We start from the raw sequence: 23,842 nt of genomic DNA on the forward strand, positions 1-23,842 counted from the left end.
TAAAACAACCAACTTTAAACAAGGTTTTGCCATAACTTTTTAACAAACACTTTACCATTTTAGTGATCAATCAGCCATTTAAGGTTTGTATGAATATACTGCTCATAGGGAACCATTTATGTTACTATGCACAATTGTCTTCTCTTGCTTTAAACAATCACTATATGTAACACATATGTTAGTTAACAAAAATATGTGTTTCATTGCACGACAGTTTGGCAGGTAAAGGTGTAAATACTACAAAACATTCATAAGCAGTCTTTACTAATTATTATAATGTTTCAGAAAAAAAAAGAACAAATGAATATTTACAATACATTTATTAATATTCTTAATAGCTTATTTGCAACTGAGAAACAGGGAGGGGACTGAAAAATGCTAGAGCATTGCTTTGCTGTGGCTCCATTACAACCCTGGGCTTCACTGAATGACAGTTTCTGGTCTCTGACTTATCAATAAAATGACATAATTTGCTGTATGAACTAAATGAATGCCATTTTTTGGTTCATAAGCCTACCAAAAAAATTGACATATTTGGCTACAAAAACAAACAGAATGTAGTCTTCATTCATTTTCATTGATGATCCATAAACCTATCAAAAATTGACATACTTGGCTGTAGGAATTGATCATGGAGTCTGCAGTAAGTGTCATTATTTGGCATGAAGACTACAAAGAAAATGGCATGTTTGGTGTACGATCGAGTAAGGAAGGAGCCTTTAATAAATGTCAATGTTTGGTTCATAACGTGATGTTTTGGGACAAAATGGGACCTATTGTAGTAACACATGTTTATATTTGATTATAACACAATTTTGTTGCATTTAATATAATGAAATTTCACATTGTGTACACCTATAAATGGTTGCTTAACTTTAAAACAATAACCTCTTGTTTATCTGAGCAGAGACAATTTTATATTTTATATAAAATTTTAACAGTGTTTGATGATTCTTTCACTATCAATCTTTTAGATTTTGTACTTCTTACTTAGTAACTTATGAATTTAGAGATACCTGTTGGATTATGGCTTATTGTTCATATGCACATAATATTTTAAATATATTTTCAAAAGGGTTAATTACTGAACTCTTCACTGACTGACCATATTAAAGTACCTGAGCTGCATTGTTAAAATACAATGTGACCACAACACTCTTTGTATGAGTAAAGTTGTAATTTTATCAACGCTGTAGAGCAAGTTTGGCTTATTGTATACAATTTTATTTGTTACATGATCGATTAACTTATCAATAATACTGGGTATAGCAGCATGTTTTATTTCAATACCATACAATTCACTGTATAATTTAAGACTAGTACTTGGCAGATACACAAAGCAGCAATAAGCAGCCATGTAAACTTATCAATTTAGATTAGAGATGATACAGCAGTAAGCACAAGTTCTGTGAGATTGAGGAGATTCACAAATTATTAAGCTTTTATTGTATTTCATAAATACTGAAATTGTCTTTTAGGACTTCTATAAGTTAGTAAAATTACTTTCCTGCTTTCATTATGTGACAACCCTCCACCAATAAGAGTGTGACATACTCTCATCATGCATGTGACTCTCCCTCTATTCTCTATCGAACTATCACTTTTGGCAGAAGATGAAAACACTAGTTTTCAGTGGAGAGGAAGGGTTGGAAGTGTGAGGGGAGGTGAGTACCTATTGGATATACATTTTCAGTATAGGAAAATTATACTTCCAATACAGCAAATTACCTCTTCTCACCTAAATAGCTAGGATCGCAAATTGAATAGGTGGAGGGACTGATGCGAGGGAAAGAAAGAAGCATCTTTTGAAAGCGTCCGAAGGACACTCCCTTAGATACTTAGATTTGGAGGACCACACCACTTCTGAACTAGGTATACTCATCACCCATCATAGAAAAATGTTGCACATATGGGCAGAAAAACAGAGAAACACGTCCAAATGGGAGAGCACAAAGGTTGGATAGTGATCTGAACCATATAATATTTATAAAATTCTATCCCACAAAATATAAAAGTGGGTTAAATTAAAAGGATGTGTTCTAGGTGTACAGTGGCTATGGTGCGACGGACCATTCATACGTACAAAACCCATGCCACTGGGAACCAACATCCACACTGGGGTACTATGAGGATCATACCATTGATAAGTCAACTACAATCCAAAACCCGGCCACCGGGTACCAACATCCATGTGGGGGTAAGAAAGAACACTATACCATCTTACCCCAAGTTCATGAGACTGGAGGGGATCAAGAACCCACAGACCCATGAACGACGCACATGTTAATATAGGAAATTGATAAATCGATCTGGGAATCTGACATCTCCCTCAAAATTGAAAGTGACAGAACCGCCCTAAGCACAGTAACATCCTTAGAATAATAAGCATCAAGAATAGCGGGAGGGGAAGAACTGAAATAATGTGCAAGTACCTCCACTGTGACTTACAACACAGATAGAGTAACAAAAGTATTACTGATGGAGGAATATAGACATCTGTAATATATGTGTGAGGACTTATGCTGATTGATTCAACTCTAAATCCAAAAGCCATCCACCCAGAACCAACATCTGTGTGGGGGAAGGATGAGGGTTCCCAACTGAAGGGGTGAACTGTAATTTTGACAACTCACTTCCATTTATATTTACTTCACATTGGAGGATATCATATCATCTACACCAGTAGAACACCACCACTCTACTCTCAACTGAATGGTTTTATAATCATTTCTATATTTTGTTTGTATTTTGTATTTCATTAACCCCTTCAGGAGGATGCCTCCATGGTCCACCACCCCAGCGGCTTGGAAATGGAAGGTGGTAAGGACTCTCAAACTCCACTAGAAGAAAAGGTAGGTAAAATATGGTAATGAGTCTGGAAGAATGATAACACCTGAAACAGTGCAATGGGTGACCATGAAACCCTATTTTGAAAAGCAGACCATACCGATTTATTCAATACTATCCCCTTCTGCTTTCCCCATGTAGACCATGGGTGAGTACGGTCAAGGAAGGGCAAATTATTGAAGCAATTCCATCGCAAGAATAAACCTACAAGCAATCTTGTGAAACACCCCATCTCTGCAGTGTGTGTTGCGTGGCCATGGAAATAATATGTCAGTTGACATGACTTTAGAATGTGGATTTGAGTGGTTAAGAAGACCATATCAGGCACCACTCACCACAGAGCGGGATCCAAACAATAAGTAATAATAAAAAAGGCCCCTGAAAAGAAATAAAGAATAATTAAAAATCACCTACCCAGTCAAAGTCTCACTAAAATCTGAGGAATGGCTACAGGTGGAAGACGATAGCTCAAAGATGAAGAAACTGCAGTTCTATACAAATAGTGAGAGATAAATGTATTAGGGGTAGTCCACATGCTGATTGAAGAATTTCCTCCAAGGGACAAAGAAGATGAGATGCTAATGAAAAGGTAAGGTGTCGAATTTGATGAGAAGATACCCAGAACAAAGAATGGGAGGAAGACAATAAAGAGGAATAAGCCAATCAAATTAAACGCTGAACCCGACTGTTGAATTATGGAAGGAGAAAGATCACAAACAGAGGACAACTGCCATGAAATAAAGAGGCAGGAACAAGAACCATGGAAGGAAGCTGTGTGGGCAATATAACAGTGAAGAGCATGTACAGGACATAAAAGACTATCCAGATCAGGATGAGAATAAAAGTGGGAAATGGACAGAAGGGAAATCAGTGAAAAGGAGGAGTTACTTTCATGAGCCACCAAAGTTTTGGAGAGGAAAAAATGATCTAGATAAAGGAGAAGATATGTAGAATGATAAAGAGTACATGACATAGATCGATGGCAAAAAAATCAGACCTTTAACACCCACAGGTAAAGAGGAGAAAGAAATAAGTCTTAAGGAAAAGATGAAACAAGGAGCACATGGAGAATAGTTCAAATGGAGACAAAGTGAGGAAGTGAAGGACCACATTAACATCTCAATCTGGATGGGCAGCCAGCCATGGCAAACAACAAGTCTGGAAGGAATGCAACAACAGGGAAAGGATAGGAGAAGTAAACACCCTACAGTACTGGGAAAAACAAGGTGTGGGACAAGGCCCCTGATCAAAAACCCAAGTGAGGAAATCCACAGTATGAGGGACAGTGGGATGAGCAGGGGGAAACCCTCGCCCCAAAGACCAATGGTGGAAAATGTTCCATTTACATTGATAAACTTCCATGAAGGAAGGGCAAGTGGAACGAGTCAGAAAAGAAACTACCCATTGGAAAAAGCCAGATCTCCTCACCTATGACTGGTTAAAAATCAGGTGTGAAGACAGAAAGAGCTGGATGAAACATCAGTGACAGAGGTTGACGAAGAACGTTGGAGTCAGAGGAAGAGAAAATGGAGGGGTAAGTTGGAGCTGAAGAAGCAGTGGAAACCACGGCTGAGGCAACCAGTAAGGAGCAATCAGAAGGACTTGACACAGAGTGGCATGGATGATTGAAATCACCCAATGAAGAAGTTGAATGGTCCAGACCTGGCTGAAAGCTTCGACAGACAGAGTAAGAGGATGAAGGATTAGAGACCAAAACAGAGGCAATTTGTGTTGAAGGACATGACAAAAGCATCGATGTGAGGAGTACCCCACTGAAGGCAAAACCACTGAAAAGCACCTGGAACATGACACACAATGATATGAATATTTAGCATGTGGACCCAAAAAAGTAAATCCAACATATGAATACAGAGGGATCGAGAATGGGTGCCACCTTGATGACTGAGATAAGCAATCACTGTAGAATATTTGGAATAGATCATGATGGAGAAAATGAACCAAAGCATGACGTACAGCAAAAAGCTCCAGGATGTTGACATGATAAGACTTCTCAGCCACAGACCAATACCCCAAAGCTTCCTGCTGATAGATCCATGCCCCCCATCCTTGAAGGGATGTGTCCATGCAAATATGTAAATCTGGACGAGAAGAAGGCAAGGGACACCCACCAATGTTGCGAGTCTTGTCCAACCACCGATGCAGATTGTTGAGTTGTGTAGCAGGAAGGGTAATAAGAGCAGTCAAAGAATCACTAATGAGATTCCATTGATCGTGAAGAGCCTAACTGAAGGAGATAAGGGCTGCCATGGAAGACCACATCCACAAAAGCAATAGAACCTCACAGGCTGTAATAGAGTAAGAGCGTGGAGAAGTGAAAGTTCCATTGAACAAAGTCAAAGAGGAGAAGGTTGGGCCTGACTGAGATGTGTGTTGAAAAAACACCCAAATGGAGAAGAAATTGGGTAGGTTGCAGGAATGACTTCTCCAACTTGATTAACCAGCTCACTTGAGCGGCCTCCAGGAGCAGCCGTTGAGTGTGACCGGTGGACTCCTGTTTGGAATGAGCTAACAGTAGTCAGTCATCCATATAATGATGAAAGCACAACCTGAGAGCATGTAAGTCACAAGCGAATGCTCTGACCACCCAACAAAAACATATGGGGCCAAAGTAAGCCCAAAGGGCAGTGCACGAAACTTTTAAATCATAGGTTAAACCCAAGAACATAAAAACACAAGAAATTTATTAATGGCTTTTGTTTCACAGCTATCTATCTATACGTAAATACTTCAAACAATCTCAGTTGATCAATGTCATTGAAAAACAAAACAAAAAAACGATTTAGCAAGAAACCTAGAAATTACCTAGATGCTTTGTTATGCAAAACTAAACTTTATCCAAGACTAAAAATATTATACAGTATTACAAATGAATAAAGAGAAATGACTACTATAACAGATAATTAGCATAACTCTGATACTTCAATTTCTTTATTTTTCAACTGTTCATTACTTTGAAATGAAACTTCTTCTGCTTCATCATGCTTAAAGTTTCTGACAATTGCTTCTAGAAAATGTATGCGCAGTATAATACAACATTATATTTCTGAGCTACAAGTGCAAATATTTCAACATCGTAAAATTTTCAGCATAAGAATAATCAAAGTTAGTGCAAATACAAATTTGAAAATATAAGACTAAAAGGACCACTGAAAACCTTAAAAGTTCTGTACATATAAGGTGTTAACAACAACATGAGAAGATCTTAAAAACATTTCTGACATATATTACTAAAAAAAAGCAAGCATCTTTACTAATTAAAACACTAAAGACAACGCATGCACTTGAAATGAGCTTTTATCTCTATACAATTAATATCTGTTGTAAAATCATTACTTGTCAGTGTATCTATTTGCTATTCATCAATCTGTAAATTCTACAATTTGCTTACATAGAGACAAAATATGTGAATTCAATATTTGATATGAAGGTAAAAAAATTGCAAAATCTATAATGTATAGTTAGTGTTCTTAATGATAAAAATTTTGCTATTAACTATATTATTTGAAGGAAAAACTAAATGTTCAATAGTCTACTTTACACACACAAAAAAAAAATTTTTTTTAGATTGTGTACTTATAAAAAGATATCCTCAAAAGTTATAACTAACTAGAAACTTAACAGAGCACACTCAGAGACTACTCTGGCAAGTATAGAGAAAATAACAGCAGAATCCTCCTGGAATCAAGTTTAGAAACCTATAATCATTGTATAAACTAGAGCTGTTAAACATATCAAGCAAGGGGAGAGACAGACAGGGTTAATTGTCAGGTACACTAGAGGACCCATACTTAGCTTCTAGTTGCTGGAGACTGAAAGTCATTTCTGACACCTTCTTTTGGAGTTGGCTAACTTGATCTGTCTTTTCTTTAACAAGGTTTTCACATTCCTGATTAATAAAACACCAGATAACTATACTTCAACATTAAAATACATATATAAATAAAACAGACACTCCAGTTACTATATCCAAACAGGAAGTCTGGGTAATATTTTAAAGCAAAAGTAAAACAAATTTATGTCCTAGGGCAACACATTGTTAGAGGAGTGTCAGCGATTTCACATGATAATTTTCCCTTTTCACCAAAGTTGCTTGCAACTTAATACAAACTTACTACATAGTATCCAGGTTCTGCTTTAAAAAGTTAACAAAATTTGATATTTTTATAAATTTTTAAGTTGTGACATCTCCAAGATATTTATACAAGACCCTGGTAGAACTAGGCAATTAGTGAAATTTGATAATTAATTAATCATCTTGCTCATTAATTGATTACATTCAACTAATCAATTATTGTCACATGAGACTTGGATAGTTGGAATATTGAAATATACTAATAATAATTAGAAACACTAATTTTGATTAGTTGTTTATTGTTGTGAGCCAGCTAATCAAGTAAAATACAAACAACTTGAATTGATGGAAGATAATAACAGCAATATTTTGATTGATTAGATAGTTGGAATAGTAAAAACAGTAATAACTGGAAACATTAATTTTGATTAGATTATTCTTCACATTAAGATTTAACTATAATTTCACCTCATCAAGTTAATCTCTCAGCTTTAGACACAAGTGTGAAGAAAATGATTAAAAATGCTTCTTTAACTCTTAGAATTTAATTTTTTATTGTTGACTAAAAAGTTCCATTTTGTATACAAGTAAGTTTCAACCTGGTAGATATTCATTACCATGTTTCTTTTGATACTTTATTTTGCTGATTGCAGTTGTAATCACTTCTGTGTATTAATCATACAAAACATAGCAAAAGCAGACAGATTTATTGGTGACCTAGCATCCCTATTAACTTAATCAGGCTAGGTATCAGAGGTATTTGCTAACCATATTCTTGGTCTAAATCAATATATATACATTAACTATAGTTTCTTTTCAACATAAGTTCTTTTTTGTATGTGCATTGTTTAACCGAGTACGATTAACTTAGCAATATCCAATAAATAAGGATTTGAGTCATTAGAATATTTTACTTTTGCCTACTATCTCATTAAACTTAACTAAACTTGCCTGAAGTCTTTTCACAGAAGAAAATTTCTGTGGTTTTCAAACAGATAGAATTGCATATATAAACATTTTCAGAAACAAAAAGAACATCTAATAAAGCAATAAAGTCCTCAAGTCTGTGCTTTATTGTTAAATCTTCTAAATTCACATTAGATTTCTTTGTTCAATGCTACTGAAGCTTCAGGTAGTTCCAAGAACCACAAATTACTGCTCAAAATTCTATATTTACTGTACATTAATATATGCAGTTTATAATATTTTATATCTATTGGTATTTAGCCATTTAGAAGGAAAATCAAGCAAAGAACTATACATAAATCATTATACCTTCAAGGGATGATAGTTTTTATATATACTGGGCTGGGCAGAAGAATTCTTAAAAATAGATGAATGCATTGTTTATAGGCAAGGCTTTTTGGAACTATGCAGAAATGAAAGGTGAAATATTTTCTTCATTTTTCTCTGCAAAGTACACTAAATAAACAGTACATAATCACAAAAGTTAAAACCTTTCTACACTGAAAATGTACCTCCAATAGATACTTATCTCTCACAGAATAGCTCACCTTAATGATTACTGCCTCTATATCTCCAAATTCACTCACCACTAGCTTGGCATTCCCATCTACCTCCACATGTTTGCACATGGAACATCTGCATTGTAGTATGCATACACTCCACCAATAAGAGTGTGACACACCCTTCTAGTGCAGCTCACTCCCCCTATACTGTAGTATCCAATCATCACTTCAAATTAGTCAAACAAGTAAGCATCGGAAGTTAGGAGGACAAGTAAATATCTATTGGAAATACATTCTCAGTGTAGAAAAATGTTAACTTATGATATGATACCTTACCTCTTCTCACAGAATAGCTAGAATCCCACACTGAAATGGTAGGGTGACCAGTGCATATTTACCCAGATGAGAACCCTTAGGAAAGCATCCAAAGAGAGCCCATGGAGTGTGAAACCTCAATGAATGGGGGCAGACCAGTGGGAAATGGCACCACATCCATACCAGGTATACTCTTCTCTTCTATTCAAGAAAAATGTTGCAAAAAGGGTGGAAAGAAGTACATTCTAGAAATTGGATGCATAAATGGTGTAGAGTAGCTAGGGTGCATCAGACCATAATTGATGGGTCAGCTCCAGTACAAAACCTGGCAGCACCAGGAATGGAGCATCCAACCCACAGTAGGAGAAGGATCCCTACTGTCTTCACCTTAGGTCCAGAAATCAGAAAGGAAAGAGGTCTTCTGTTCCTGAAACCCTGGCCAGCAAATATGTGCAAACCTAGTACACAACCAACAGCCATCCAAGAACTAGAAATCTGGGTGAAGGTGGAATGCAACATAGAGGCCAACTCCAGCCCAAAATCAGGCAGTACTTAAAATGTATCACCCATCTGCAGTATGGAGGAGGATCCCAGCCAAATCACATAAGTGAAGACTTATGTTGGCTGGTCCAGCTTCAACCAACACCAACATACCCAGAAACCGACATCTAGGTGTTGGTAGCAATGAGTATTCACATCCAGTGGGGTGAACTGCATGTAGTGGGTTCATGTAGTCCATAACCAGATGGCATTTGGAATTGTACATCAGGTCTGTGGTAGGAGGAAAGTACACATCATCCACACCAGCAGAACACCACTGCCCTTCTCTCAACTGAGTGGGAATATTAAGCACATTCATGAGGTAGTCTCTATGGTCCACCACCCCAGTGGTTAGGAGGTGGTAAGTGGTAAGAACTCCCGTACTTCACTAAAGGAGGGAGAGAATAGTGCAGTGGAGAGCCCAGAGAAAAATCACAGAAAAAAGTGCATTGGGTGACCAAGGAACTCTTATTTGAAAGCTGGCCAAACCTGAAGTACTCAACCAGGAACGGAGAGATGGGTAACAAACCCCTCCCTGCTTTACTCGTGATAGTTCATGAGTCCGTACTGTCTCTGATGGGCATATTTAAGATGTAAGATATCATAAAGATGAACCTACCAGAGGTCTCCCAGAACACCACATCTTAACAGAGGGTATTATAGACTTTAAAGGTCATACAGTGCAGATATGATGGTTGGCCCAGCACACATCCAGAACCAGATTCCCTTGGAACCAACATCCAGGAGGAGGTAAAATGGGGGTTCAAAAACCAAACAGTGTACCTGGGCAGGCACCACTTTCCATAGAGTGGGATCCAACTTAAAGCATAGGGTCACTGTAAGGGAAAAATAAATTAAAGAAAAACAAAACAACTCACAGTTAAACTGAGGAGTGCAAGATGGTGACAGGAGGTAGACTGTATCTGATTGAGGAGATGACAAAATGATGTAGATAAAGAGTGACAAAAGCGTGTGCCAGCCTGGATGATCTCCTGCAATGGTCAACAGAAATGAGCAGCCAGGGATATGGTGAAGTGGTGGATCTTGTGAGAGGAAACCAAAAAAAGATGATAGGAATCAGATGACATAGAAGAATAAGCCAAATGGATAAGTTTGCAAACCCAACTGATAAGTGTAATTGGGAGGAAGGATTCCAGTGGAGAAAGAGTTGGGAATGGGAACCACAGAAGGAAGCTGTGTATGCCACATAACACGAAAGCCCAGATGACAACAGGAAGTGATCCAGATCAGAATGGAAATATAAATGGGAAATGGATGGTAGGGAAATTGGCATAAAAGCAAAACTACCCTCATGAACCACTGAGGTCTTGGAAAGGAAGAAGCAATGGGAATAAAGGAGAATATAAGTACTATGGTAAATGATACAAGATATGCTGAGGACAAACACATCTGACTGATGATGACCACAGACCAAAAGGAGCAGGGAATAGGTAATCATAGAAAGGTGATATAGCGAACAGAAAGACCAAGAATTGAATGAAGGAAGAGTAAGGGCATGGAGAAGGACATTAAAACTCCAATCCGATTCTGGTGTGGAGTGAGGAGGATGGAAAAGATGAAAGGTTTAAAACAAGGGGGTGAAAAATGGGGTAGAAAAACACATAGCAGAAGTGGGGAAAAAAAAGTAGAGGAATAGGTCACTCTATAGCCTCCAATGTTCAATGCAAAGAGACCATTGTCATACAACCAAGTAAAAAAATACAAAAAATGAAGGATACTTGAACAGAAGGGAAGGGAACCTCACTGTAGAGACCAACAGCAAAAAATTCACCATTTACTCTGATAAATCGACAAGGAAGAAGGGCAGACTGAATTGGAAAGAAGGGACACTACATGTATGGAAAGTTTCAACCTTTTAAGGGACTGGACAAAAGCCACACATGAAGCCAGAGTGTGGGAATGGTAGGGTGAAACACAGAGGAGTGTGGTTAGTAGATGAGGTATGTGGACTGAGGAGGAGCGAAGGTGAAGAATGAAGCAGTTGAAATAATGGGGAATCATGTTTGAGCAGGCCAGAACAGGGCAATGAGAAGGACCTGACACAGAGTGGTTTGGATGATGGAGAAAACCCTGGGAAGGAGACTGATAGGAGGGTAAGTATAATGGTAAAGTTTGTCCCAATACTAAGTGAAGACAATGACCACCAAAGGATGTGGAACCGGGGACCAGAACAATGGAAGTTTGGTATTGGGGTTGGTGGCAAATGCATTTATCAGAGAAGTATGCCACCATGAACACAACCAGTAAAAGACCTGCAGATTGAGGGACCACTCCATGGGAAGAATCCTGTTGGGATAAGATAAACGATCTGCAACAAGATTGAGAACACCTTGGGCATGACGAGCCAAAAGGCTAACATGGTAAGTTTGGTCCAGAAAAGATCTAATGTTTTATAGTAAAGGGAAGGTGAACAGGTGACCCCTTGTTGATTGATGTAAGTGCAATGGGTGACCATGAAACCTTATTTTGAAAAGCAGACTATACTACATTATTCACTCCAGGCATGGCAAGCATGGTGGTAAGGTCCAGGATGGGCATGTTTATGAAGCAAAATATCACGAGGTCATGCACCTACAAGCAATTTTGTAGAACACTCTATCTCAACAGTGAGCCTGCAAAGCCATGGAAGATAAAGCATGAGTCAATATGGTTGGACAGTGTGGATTTTGAGTTAAAGAATACCTGATCAGGCACCACTTGCCACAGAACGAGATCAATGGGATAAAGAAATAGAGAAAAGTCCCTGAAAGGAAAAGAAAGTATGAATACAAACTTACCAGTTACAGTCATACTGAAGTCTGAAGAATGATCACAGGTAGTAGACAAAATTCTGACAAAGTGGAAACTGCAACATGATGAACATAGTGGGAGATGAATGTACTGGGTGTGGTCCACATGCCAAACTGCAGAATCCCCTCCACTGAATGACAAAGATGAAAAGCAAAGGAAAAGATGAGGTATTGGAACTGATGGAATAACACCTGGAACAAATTCTGGGAGGAATAAGCTAATCAAACCAAAAGATGGACCCAATTGGTGAGGATAGAATGTGAAAGATTAAAAAGGGAAGAAGATTGCCAGGGGATAAAAAGTCCAGCAAGTGTACCCCAGAAGGAAGAAGTATGGGTAATATCACAGCGAAGAGCCCTGACTGGGCACAGAAGCATATCCGGATCTGGTCAAGGGTAAAGATGGGCAATGGAAAGAAGGGAAATAGGAGATAAGGAGGAACTACCCTCCCGAGCTGCCGATGTCTTTAGGAGAAAGGAACATTCTGGATAAAGTGGGGTGATAAAGGGTATGTGAAATGTCAATGGCAAACAAATCAGACTGTCAATGTCCACTAACTAAGAGAAGAAGGAAATATGTTTTAAGGGAAAGATGAAACATGGAACACGAGAAAAGTGGTTCAAACAGAGGTAAAGTAAGAGAATGGAGGACCACATTAACAACCCAATCTGTAAGGGTAAGTCGCCTGGGTGGGCGATATATCTGGAAAGAACCCATGAGCATGGTAAGGACAGGGGGAGTAAAAACTCTAGAGTATAGGGAAAAATGAAAGGTATGAGATAAGTCTGCCTGATATCTTGAAAGATAAAAGACCCACGATCAAAGAGCCAGGTGAGAACTTCTGCCACATGAGCTACAGTGGGCTAGTTGTAGATAGAATACCTTCCACTTGTGTTGGAACACTTCTAACACAATTGGATAAATGGGACCAGCTAACAAGCAAGCAACCCGACTTGAGAAACCAGATCTTCTTGCCACGGACCAGACAAAAGCCAGATGTGAAGATGCAGGACGTGAAGTGTGGGATATAGGACATGTGACTGAAGTTGACAAAGAAGGGAGAAAGTGAAAGAGAGACAGGAGGGAAGAGGAGCAGTCACTGTAATCATGGAAACCAAGGCTGAGCTGGCCAATAATGAGCAATCAGGAGGACCCAACAAGGAGTGGAGTGGATGATAGAAATCATCCGATGAAGCAAACGAATGGGAGGGTACACATAAAGGTATTTGTGAAACCAATCCTGGCTGAGGGCTTGGATTGCCAGAGCCTGGGTGTGAGGTAACTTGTTGAGGCCCATAGCAAAAGCATCAACAAGGAGAGAACCCCACCAATGGCAAAGATCCCTGAAAATGGGGGGATTTAATGATCACTTTGTGGGAGATATCTGGTTTGGGTGAAAATGATGATCCACAACCAGTTTGAAACACCTGGCACATGAAACACAATAAGATGAATGTGATGTGCATGGGCCCTGTATAAGAGATCCCATGTCCAAAAACAGATACCTCTGGCCCGGGAGCCCCTTTGGTGTTTGATATGTGCCACCACCATAGAATTGTCTGAAAGAACAATCACCAGACAATATCGGGTGAGAAGGGAGATACGCAATGCCCAATGTATGGCTAGAAGTTCGAGAACATTGATATGCAAACCACTTTTGTCTGTAGACTAATGGCCCGAAGCCTCCTGGTGATCGACCCATGCCCCCCATCCATGTAGGGATGCATCCAGACATGGTGGAAGAAGCAGCAAGCCCATTGACATATGGGCTTTGTCCAACCACCAAAGCAGATTGCCTCACAGGGAAAAAGGGTAATGGGGGTGGAAAGAGGATCCCAAGCATTGTTTCATCAATCGTGAAGCATCCACTGAAGGGATCTGATATGGGCACAACAATGATGTCAATGATGACCACATCCCAAAAGTGATAAAACCTCGCGAGCAGTAAGTGTCTGAGCTGAAAGAGCGTGGCAAACCAATAGTTCCATTGAAAGAAGTTGTAAAGGAGAAGGCTGGTGCCCAACTGATATGAGTACTGAAAAATACCCCCAAATGGACAAGATATTGAGTGGGTCTGAGGAAGGACTTCTCTAGTTTGATCAACCAGCCCACTCGAGCTGCCACAGAAGTATGATTGGCTGATTCCTGTTTGGAAAGAGCCAGAAGAAGCCAGTCATCCATGTAGTATTGAAATCGCAGCCCCAGAGTATGGAGATGTTGAGCAAAGGCTTGGACTACTCGGCAAAATATGTAAGGTGCCGAGACAAGTCAGAAGGGGAGGGCCCGAAATGGATAAACCACTCTGTGGTCGACAAACTGAAGATAAGGATGAGACTAAGGTGATATCGGTATATGTAGGTAAGCATTGGAAACATCCATTTTGGTCATCCACAACCCTGAGAGAAAACACCAATCTCAGGGTGAGAAAAGATCCCATGGTGAACTGGGATAGTGAAACGAAGTGGTTGAGGCAAGATAAACTGATTACTGGCCACCAATCCTGCTTTTCTTGGGGACAATAAAAATGAGCAGCAAGGATGGGGAACAGGTGCAATGGCCTGCTGCAAGAGCAATTCCCAAGCTTCTTCTGACAATGTGCTGGCTGGTCACAGGATCTCAAGGAAGAGTAAATGAAGTGGGGTAAGGAGATATGGGAGGGAGGTGGAAGAAACTGAACAACGAATTTTTCTGACAGAACCTGAAGCATCCATTGATCACTGACAGAAGAATTCCAGTGATGAAGAAACTTGAACAGTCGAGCTCCTACAGGACCAGAACCCACTGGGTAGTCACTGGTACTGGTGGTGACCGGGGAGAGATAGATAAGGGCTTGGAAGGGGAAGGATGGGAAATGGTAATTGGAGGCATATGAGGCTCTGACTGAGACAAACCAGCTACAAAAGTTGTAAGGGTGGATTGTTGCTGGACTGATGTCACCCGAGGCTCTAGAGTTTCTGGAACCATATCAAAAATGTAATGCCTCAGAAATGGGGCCAGACATAAATCCATAAGATATGTAAAGGATAAACAGACCCAAGCCAACATGGCATCAAAACCCTTAGGGGTCCCAACAACAAAGAAACCACATATGTAATGCCAGAGCTGAAGATGACAAAAATTGTCCCCTGTAACATTCGATCTCCCAGTGTATAAAAGCAGATAAATCTACTGTCGGGTCGCCCATACCTGAGGCCTGAGAAAAAAAGACTGGTCACTGGTGTAACCCCCAAAGTGGTAATGTTAATTTTGGAATTCATTGCACAGAAAGGTTCACAAATTGAGTGTAGAAAATAAGGCAAATAGAATTAACTGATAAATACTAATAGAAGAAACAGGCTGAATAAAAAACAACCACTTTGTGAAGAAACAAAGTCGAACGTGAAACATTAAACAAACAACAGTGCATGTCTGAACACAAGCTCTGCCAAACGAGAAGTGATAGTTTGGTAGAGGAGTGTAGAGGGAGTCACATGCATCACGTGAGCATGTCATGCTCCTATTGGTGAGGAGGTGATGCATGATGATTTGCATTAGAAACATGTTGGAAATTTGCAATTCCAAAGGGGGGGGGGGAAGTGCAAGGCTTGTGTCATGTGTAAAGAAAAAGTTCGCATATAGAGGGCAGCACTGAACAAGAATAGCTAATCTTGTGACATGGGGTAAGTACTGTATTGAAAATCAATATTTAGCCTTTTTTTATATTTCCTTTTCAACTAAGAAATTAAAACATACATAATATTAAAACTTGAATTATACATAACATTTTAATGCCAATTTCATTGACATAAGTAGTAATAAAGTTATTTAATAAAATTTTGAAAATAACTCTCTAAAATGTCCTGATATGTGCACTTTAACCTGCCCAGGGTTAAAGGGTTAACAGGCTCACAACTAATGCATAACACAGTATGAAAAAAAAGACAAAATAATGTTATAAAAACCATCTTTCACATTCCTAGGATATATTTAAAAACAGTTCTCAGTAGGCAAATAAACATTTTTTTGTAAAATAGCCTTTTTTCCATAGGGAAAAAACATAGTTAAACTTTAAAAAGAAAAATATCCTGCAAGTTTCTACAATATTTAACATACGAACTTTAAAAATGTGTATAAACAGGTATAGGACTTTGTTTTGGGTTTTGAAAGTGATATTCATGTAAGTTTAGTTTTTTTATTTTTGGTTTTTCTGATATATGACACATACACTCCTTTCTTTTCCTCAAAGTGAAAAGATACTGCCATTCTAACAGGATAGGTTCCTGTTTAACATGAATGCAAAAAGAGCATCAAGAAATTTTGTAAGATTATTTTATCAGAATTATATTCTTGCTCTTCATTAAAAAAACTGTTTTTCAACTCACTAGTGCAAAGTTAAATGAGTACAGTCCTTGCAAAATCATGGGAACAAATGCACAAACAATAATAATTCAAGTTTTTACAACTAAAATTAGTTTGACTAAAAATTAATAAAAAGAACCAAAATAATAATAACTTGGTTTTTAATTTGGAAATAAAGACAAAAATCAAGTAAGAAAAATGTATTAGAAAATCAAAAAGCTCTTCATGAAATTACTAAAAGTCATTTATACACCCTTACAGAAACACATGTACTGCTTATAGTTAGGGTTACTTTACCTGTAACTTGTTGTACATTTGTAAATTAATGATTTTTATGTCTTCTATCTGTCGACGTAAGGATATTATGGTGTCTTGCTTCTCATGAACTCCTTTTTCTAGTAGCTTTAAGGCCATTTCAGCTTCTGTCTTCAATGCTATCTGTGTCTGGAGGTCTTGTTCTATGTCCTACAAAATTAACATATTATTATTATATCACTTATTCATTCATTATCAGTTTTTGTAAAAACAGACACTATAAACATACATCCTCCCGCAGTGGATATTTCTATTTGGTGATATTTTTACAATATATTTTGTTAATTTGTTACATCCAACTGCAATTACTTTTTAGAATAATTAGTTCAACATAAGTTCACACAATGTTGACTTACCTGCTTCAAACTGCTTTCTTCTTGCAACTTCTTCTTCAACTCACTACAAAGGTTTTCTAGTCCAGCTTGATTGTTATGATAAGTTTCTCTTTCCAATATCAGATCTTCTTGAGTTTCCTAAAAAATAAATTTTTATACTGTTTTTCAAAAGAACAATGACCACATATTATTTTGTATTCTACTGATATGATACCAATGTGAGTGTACTTAAACAGACAAAATAAAAAATGTTGTGTTAATAACATTTAAAGCATCAAGATGGTTTTATCTACAATACAATTACTCCAGCATCTATGTATTTGTACTTATTCCAGTATTTTGGTAGGAGTTTTAATGTCAAAAAAGGGGTGGCATACCAATCAACTTAAAATTTCTTTTAAACACCACAGATAATAGGAAATTTTTCATACTTGAATGTGTATATTGTATTGCACTAAAAATTATATGATTAAAAAAAAGTCATGAAACACTCAAGCTCATGTGTCTCCAAGCCATATTTGGTCACGGTTGGCTAGCTTTAAGAAAAACTAGCAGGAGCGCTACATTGCAAACTGGGTGGGCAAACCTACGTCACACGAAGTAAACAAAAATGGTTATATCAGGTGAAGAGGAAGGTAGATGTAATGTGTCAATCACACTATATATGTTTGAACCAGAGCTTGCAGATGATAACGTGTCTAATGTTGACCAAAGTGGAAGAGGACTGGCAGTGGTCTGATCTTTCTTGGTATGAAATTGTTTCTATAGTTATATGTTACAACATCCTAAAAGACTGGTTTACATTGCTAATGTCATGAAAATGGGACGAAATTTATAGCCGCCAGTATGGTCACATGGGTGATAATATAGTAAATCTATGAGTAAATACTAGTCAATATTTGTTTTTTCAAGTGATGGATCTATATCTAGATGTAGAGCTAATATCAGCTGATAAACTCTTGATACTGTATTCTGCACATGCTCCAATTTGTATGCATATGCCTAAGTGTACATTAGGACTGGAAAAGCAAACATACCCGGGGTCGTGTTTCGATACTCAATATTGTAGATATATTTATGTTGTATTTTGACATCTCCAATGAAATTTCATAAAAAAAAGCGTTATAAACATGAAAAATAAATAAACAAAACAGACAATTGTTTGTCCACACCCTTTTGTTGGCAAATAATAGCTGAGCTGTGAAATTTTATAAACATTTTTTGTTTTAGCTGATCTACTGGTGTATTTATAAAACCTGAACAATTGCTGACAATTCTACATTGCGCTTAAAACATTACCTAAACTTAAGTTTACCCTGTATGCCTTTCATTTTCAAACAGCAGATTGGACACAATTATCATCGCTTCTATGGGTCTGTGAACAAGATTGTAATGTGCAATTGTCATGAGCCTGACTGCTGCTCACTGTGCTCAATGGATCTCCCTCGAACTTTGGAAACATACCGGGCAATGCATCTTTCTTTAGCACCAGGTTTTTGCAAATTCCATATCAAATTGTAGTTTATTTTGGAAGTCTGATTCCAAAAAGTGTTCACTGCATACATGGCTGCTTTCAGTCGAACTCCATTTATCACGAGTTCTTGACACAAACTTTTTCCAGGCCATGTGCCGTTTTCTGTCTGACATAGGTAGAAACTTGTTCAGATATACCTTCTTTTTCTTGGAAATATTACCACATTCATTAACGGCACAGCAAAAACCATAGTTGTTTACTCATGAATAACTATGTTCACAATGTCTGTCAAATTAAATTTGTCCAGTAAAAAAAACGAATTGTTTTCACATAAACAAACCGACAGTTTTCCATGCACAAAATGGTACACACAGAGGAAGCCGACCATGACTGGCCTTGTTTTCCTTGAGTGACATCACTCACCTCTGACCCAGTTTTTCAACCAAGCAATCGCAAAGGCTGTTATAACAAGTGTAGCATAGTCTAAGTGTAGAATTTAATTAATGTGATAAGTGCTAGAAAGTGAATCACCCAAAGCATTAAATCTGCTTTGGTTTTATTGTAAATCATGTGTTCTCAATGATAATGTATCCTTATTTTTGATCAATTTATTCTCACAGAGTTCATTTTTCACATTTTTAAGTTTCAAATGCTGCATTGGTCCAATTCAACCTGATGTCTTGTAAAGTAAAAATAATCATCTATTGCTGCATTTCTGGATTTAAAAATCACTCTGGATATTTTATTTTACTTTTTAATGTTCTGTTTTATGGATTATCTTGTTTCCCTAGTGTAACATTCCTCACATTGTTTTTTTTTAATGACACTAGGATGTTGCATTTTTCTGAAAAATCTGTATAAGGTTCTCAGTGTTGAGATATAGTCAAAATCCAAATCAAATTTTTGACCAATTGTACAGTTTGTAACTGATGTTAAGTAGAAAGTATAATGATGGAAAAATTTCCAGCAGAGGAGTGGTCTTTATTTCATTTTGATGAAATACTTGTGATATTGGCTGGTCATTTTATAATATATCTCTAACATAAGAAGAACTGAAGAATAACAAGTTAGTTTTGGGTAAACAGAGCTATACATCAACACTGCAATACCAAATAAACTAAAAATGTCAGCTGGTGGGAAAAAACTAACCTGAAAATTAAACTTTTTTGTGTCTATTGTCTTTAGGGTGGAGATAATTTTTAGCTCCATAACAGAACTGGGTTCATCGTTTATTATTGTTTGTATTTTGTTTAACAAGTTACACTTAACTTTTCAAATGACTTAAAAAATAATCAGAATTTTTAAAATTCTACCTACAATTTGAAACATACTGATTAAAAAATTAAAGTTCTTTACATGATAATTTCAAATATCAATTAAAAACTATAATTTATTCTGACATGTGAAACTACATTTACCACAATTTTTTTATTATGCTCAGTAAAATGTTCTCTGCGAGCACACTGAAGTCTTGAATTTTCTTCATCAAGCATCAAAACCTGATTCTTCGCAATAGCCAGGTCTTCTTTCATTAACGTATTGGCTGTTTGTAGCTGTTCCACCTTCTGTTGGAGGTTACTAACTGTAGCACTGGAATAGAAATCTTACTCATAAGCAAACTCACTAATACAATATGCAGTCACATTGGATAAACATAATTACAAACCTGACATTAGCTACTGTTATAAGAACATTTTATATCATGTTGTTAGGTGTGAAATACAACCTCATAACTAGCCTCAAATTCATATATAATGTTTGAATAACAAAAATTGCTTGTCATGTCATTTCTAACAATAGAATATGACAATTGACAAGCAAGGGTGCTGCAGAATGGACAAGTAACTGTTTAAATACTTAGATATGTGGTAATGCACAACATTTTTAGAACACCTCAATAATTTTGTAAATGTAGTCCAGCAAATCCCAGATTTATTCTACAGGATCAAGACTTTGTGGTGGCCATTTCACTCACTGGAGATCTCCTGAGCTTCCTTTATTTGATTGACATTTCTTGTGTGTTTGACATCATTATCATCTTGAAATTATAGACTATATTAAATCAGCTTCTTCCTAGAGGGTATAACATGATGGATTAATATATATAGTAGTATTTATGATGATCCATGTTTCAATCAATTTTTTAAATATGGCCAACACCATTGCAGATATTGCACCCAAAACCATCACAAAGCATTCCACATGCTTGGCTGTAGGCACAAGGCCCTCCCCTTCTGGCATCTGTCATTGACTCCTTAGCAAACATATACATGCCAGTTGGAAACATACAATTCCCATTTAGGCTTGCCTGTCCAAAGCACCTTGTGCCATTGTTCCAGGAGCTATTCTCTGACACATTCTTGAGACTGTACTTTTTGAAACTTTACCTGTGTTTGAGTTGTTAATTATTTCCATATAGGGTCAGTCGATGTGACTGACCTTGTAACCACAAAGTAATCAGAATTTCCATGTTATAACTTTTAATATGGTAGGTGTACCTTCATGAAATTTGGCAAGATTTTAGTAAACATTACAATTCTTTCTTACACAAAAACTGATTTTCTAATTAGCTATTTTTACAAAAGATTTGTACAAGAATATATGGGGTCAATGTTGACTGCTCTGAGTGCAAAGTGATTTTCATGTTAAGATTAAAAATACTTTTCTACATTTGAGAATTTTCAAATTTCATTTTTTAACCTCTAAAACTTCCTAAGTAAATATTGAAGGTATTCTATTCAGTAAAACTTTATATTTTATCCGCCATTTTCTCTATCCTAAATCTACGCTAACACGGTTGAGTTGGATGACCTTGTAACCACTATAAAAAAATGAAATAAATCTAATTGACCCATATTTTTCTTACTAGAATGACTGCAGATTGTAACTGAAAACTACAACTCATAACAGCCTACATCTGTTTTTACTTAATTTTATTGTTTTAATGTGTCTAATGGCTAATAATCCTGCCATACAAGTTATAAGTCACTCACTAAATGCATAGCTCACATTACCATATTGAGTGACATAACACACAAGCTGCTCACGTGCATACCTCATGAACTATTTTTTTATTATAATTTCTATTTTCATTATCTTACATAATGTAACCTAACATGTTTCTAATTTTTACATTTTAATTACTGTTATAACAATAAATAAAAATATACATGAAAATTAAGAAATATAGTTCTTACCTTTGACCTTTTGTTTTTTCTATCAGTTGCTGATTAAATTTAAGCCTACTTTTTTTTAAATGATTGTATTTGTACACTAAATAATTTATATATACTTAAATAATGTATTTAAGAACACAGAATAATAACATGCACAAAGCAAACAATGTCCTGTATCTATTATAATTTAACTGGCTTCCTAACGAAAACACGAAGGGCTTAAAATAACTCCCTTAGCTGCTCAATCTGAACACTGCGAGATGAATATTAGTTATAATTCATAGGTACAATAAATTAAACTACAGGAGCAATGGTTTAATAATAAGTTTGCACAGATTTAACTTATCTCACAATAAATTAAGTCTAACATTTTTTTGCTTAAGTAAACAATGAAGATAAAAACATACTTAAACTTTTATTTCAAAGTAACAAAATTTCATTATCCAGAGATGATTTGGAATTATTGCAAAATAAGTAAATATTTTAAGGTTCTTAAACAAACACATATTAGACTTTAAATATAGTGACCACAAGTAATACAGTGGTATAAGTGTTATGTATGGAAAAAATACACCATGCTGTCTGTTTTACTATAATTATCTGTGAATAATCTCACAATGAATCTTCTTACTTTGGAAATTAGTTAATTTACCAACTGTTACTAAAAAACACTATGAATTAACAGGCATGTTCTTTGGTACAATATACTGTTACCATTTACAATTTATTTTTTTATGATTACAAATGACAGAAATGTGAAGTAGCTTGCATTGTAAATCACTGACAGTATGTAAAACTGTACAATTACATAATGGACAACCAGAGAAGTATACTACTGTTACGACAGTGAGGTCACGTGACGAGTATTCTAGAAGATTCACTAGTGTGTTGCGACAGCGTTGCGTCAACTGACGCTGGTAGCACGTGTTGAGAGTCTTAGAAGTTTCTAGAACAGGCAGTATTATCGTATATAAGTGTGCTAGACAGTGAGAGAGACAGACGGAGTCGAAGCAATAGTGGAGACAAAGACAGAGACGTAGCGGAGACGAAGCAGGCAGAGAGAAAGAAAGACAGCAGTTACGGTCGACGGGAACTGAGGATAGCAGACACAGAGATCTGAACTATAGTTTGCGGGGACGGACAATTAAGTCTAAGCGCAATAGAAAGTGAGTGAATTGTTGTGAACTATAGTGTGTGTAACTGTGAAAATTAAGTACATTACAAAGTTGTATTGAGGAAGAATAAACAAGTTTTATAGAGAAAGGACTTGTATCTTGTAAGAATTAACAAGCAAACATACAGAGACGTAACACTACTTTATATGCACATACTGTATAACACATAATAATGAACTTCAAAAACAATCTTGGTGCAAAACAGCAAATATTGTAAATATTCAACAAATATTGTAACATAATTCTTAACACTGCTATGTGCCATTTTAAAACAAAACTTTTAGGAAAATAAATAATTTCAATAGATTCAAACATTGTACAAGATTAGAAAAAATACAATTAAATAATTTTTAACTACTTAACCTGTTCTTTGGTAATCAATTTACAATGACTGATAGCAATTCCAAGCCTACAAGTTTTTTTCCTTATAAAAAGGTAAAAAACACAAAAATTTACATTTTTTGGCACAATGAAAGGTAAAATCGTTATTACTAGTGACAGCCAACTAGCATCAGTAGCAAAGTTACCATCAATTGGGTTAGTGTCTACTGTGTTACCAAAACTAATACTAAAGATTTTACCTTTCATTATGCACAGAAAACGTTGATTTTTGTTTTTTACTCATAATATAATAGCACAATTTGCCTGAAAAGGAATTAAGGTTTTCCTTAGATGAATAAATGCACCAAGAAAGCTTATTAATGTTTGCTTCCTCTAAATTACTTTAGTTCCAATTAATTTTCTTTATTAAAAAATAAGCATCGATGATTGATACATTCATTATTTTGAAGCCATTTTATTGCAAAATGTATTTGCAAATTATGGGAAAGTACATGACTTGTGTGGTTAAGTCACATGACTTAAAAACAGTGCCAATTCACTTGAAGCTCAAGCAAATATAAGAATAGGGAAAAAGTAAGAAAGGTGTAAGTGAGAGACTGTCGACCTTTGTAA

The 23,842-nt window shown here is 36.5% G+C and overlaps 1 protein-coding gene across 1 annotated transcript in view; it reads right to left on the reverse strand.

The window, feature by feature from the left end:
* Window positions 1–23,842, reverse strand: part of LOC106461669 (RUN and FYVE domain-containing protein 2-like) — a 100,734-nt gene that overhangs the window by 26,949 nt on the left and 49,943 nt on the right. Inside the window, exons 11-14 of the mRNA XM_022388689.1 lie at window positions 19,956–20,127; window positions 17,085–17,201; window positions 16,711–16,878; window positions 6,657–6,754 (exon numbers count right to left, since the gene is read on the reverse strand). Of these exons, the coding sequence (XP_022244397.1) occupies window positions 6,657–6,754; window positions 16,711–16,878; window positions 17,085–17,201; window positions 19,956–20,127 (555 nt within the window). The remainder of the gene's footprint in view (window positions 1–6,656; window positions 6,755–16,710; window positions 16,879–17,084; window positions 17,202–19,955; window positions 20,128–23,842) is intronic.

Source organism: Limulus polyphemus, unplaced genomic scaffold (genome assembly GCF_000517525.1).
Source record: "Limulus polyphemus unplaced genomic scaffold, Limulus_polyphemus-2.1.2 Scaffold1008, whole genome shotgun sequence".
Lineage (NCBI taxonomy): Eukaryota > Metazoa > Arthropoda > Merostomata > Xiphosura > Limulidae > Limulus > Limulus polyphemus.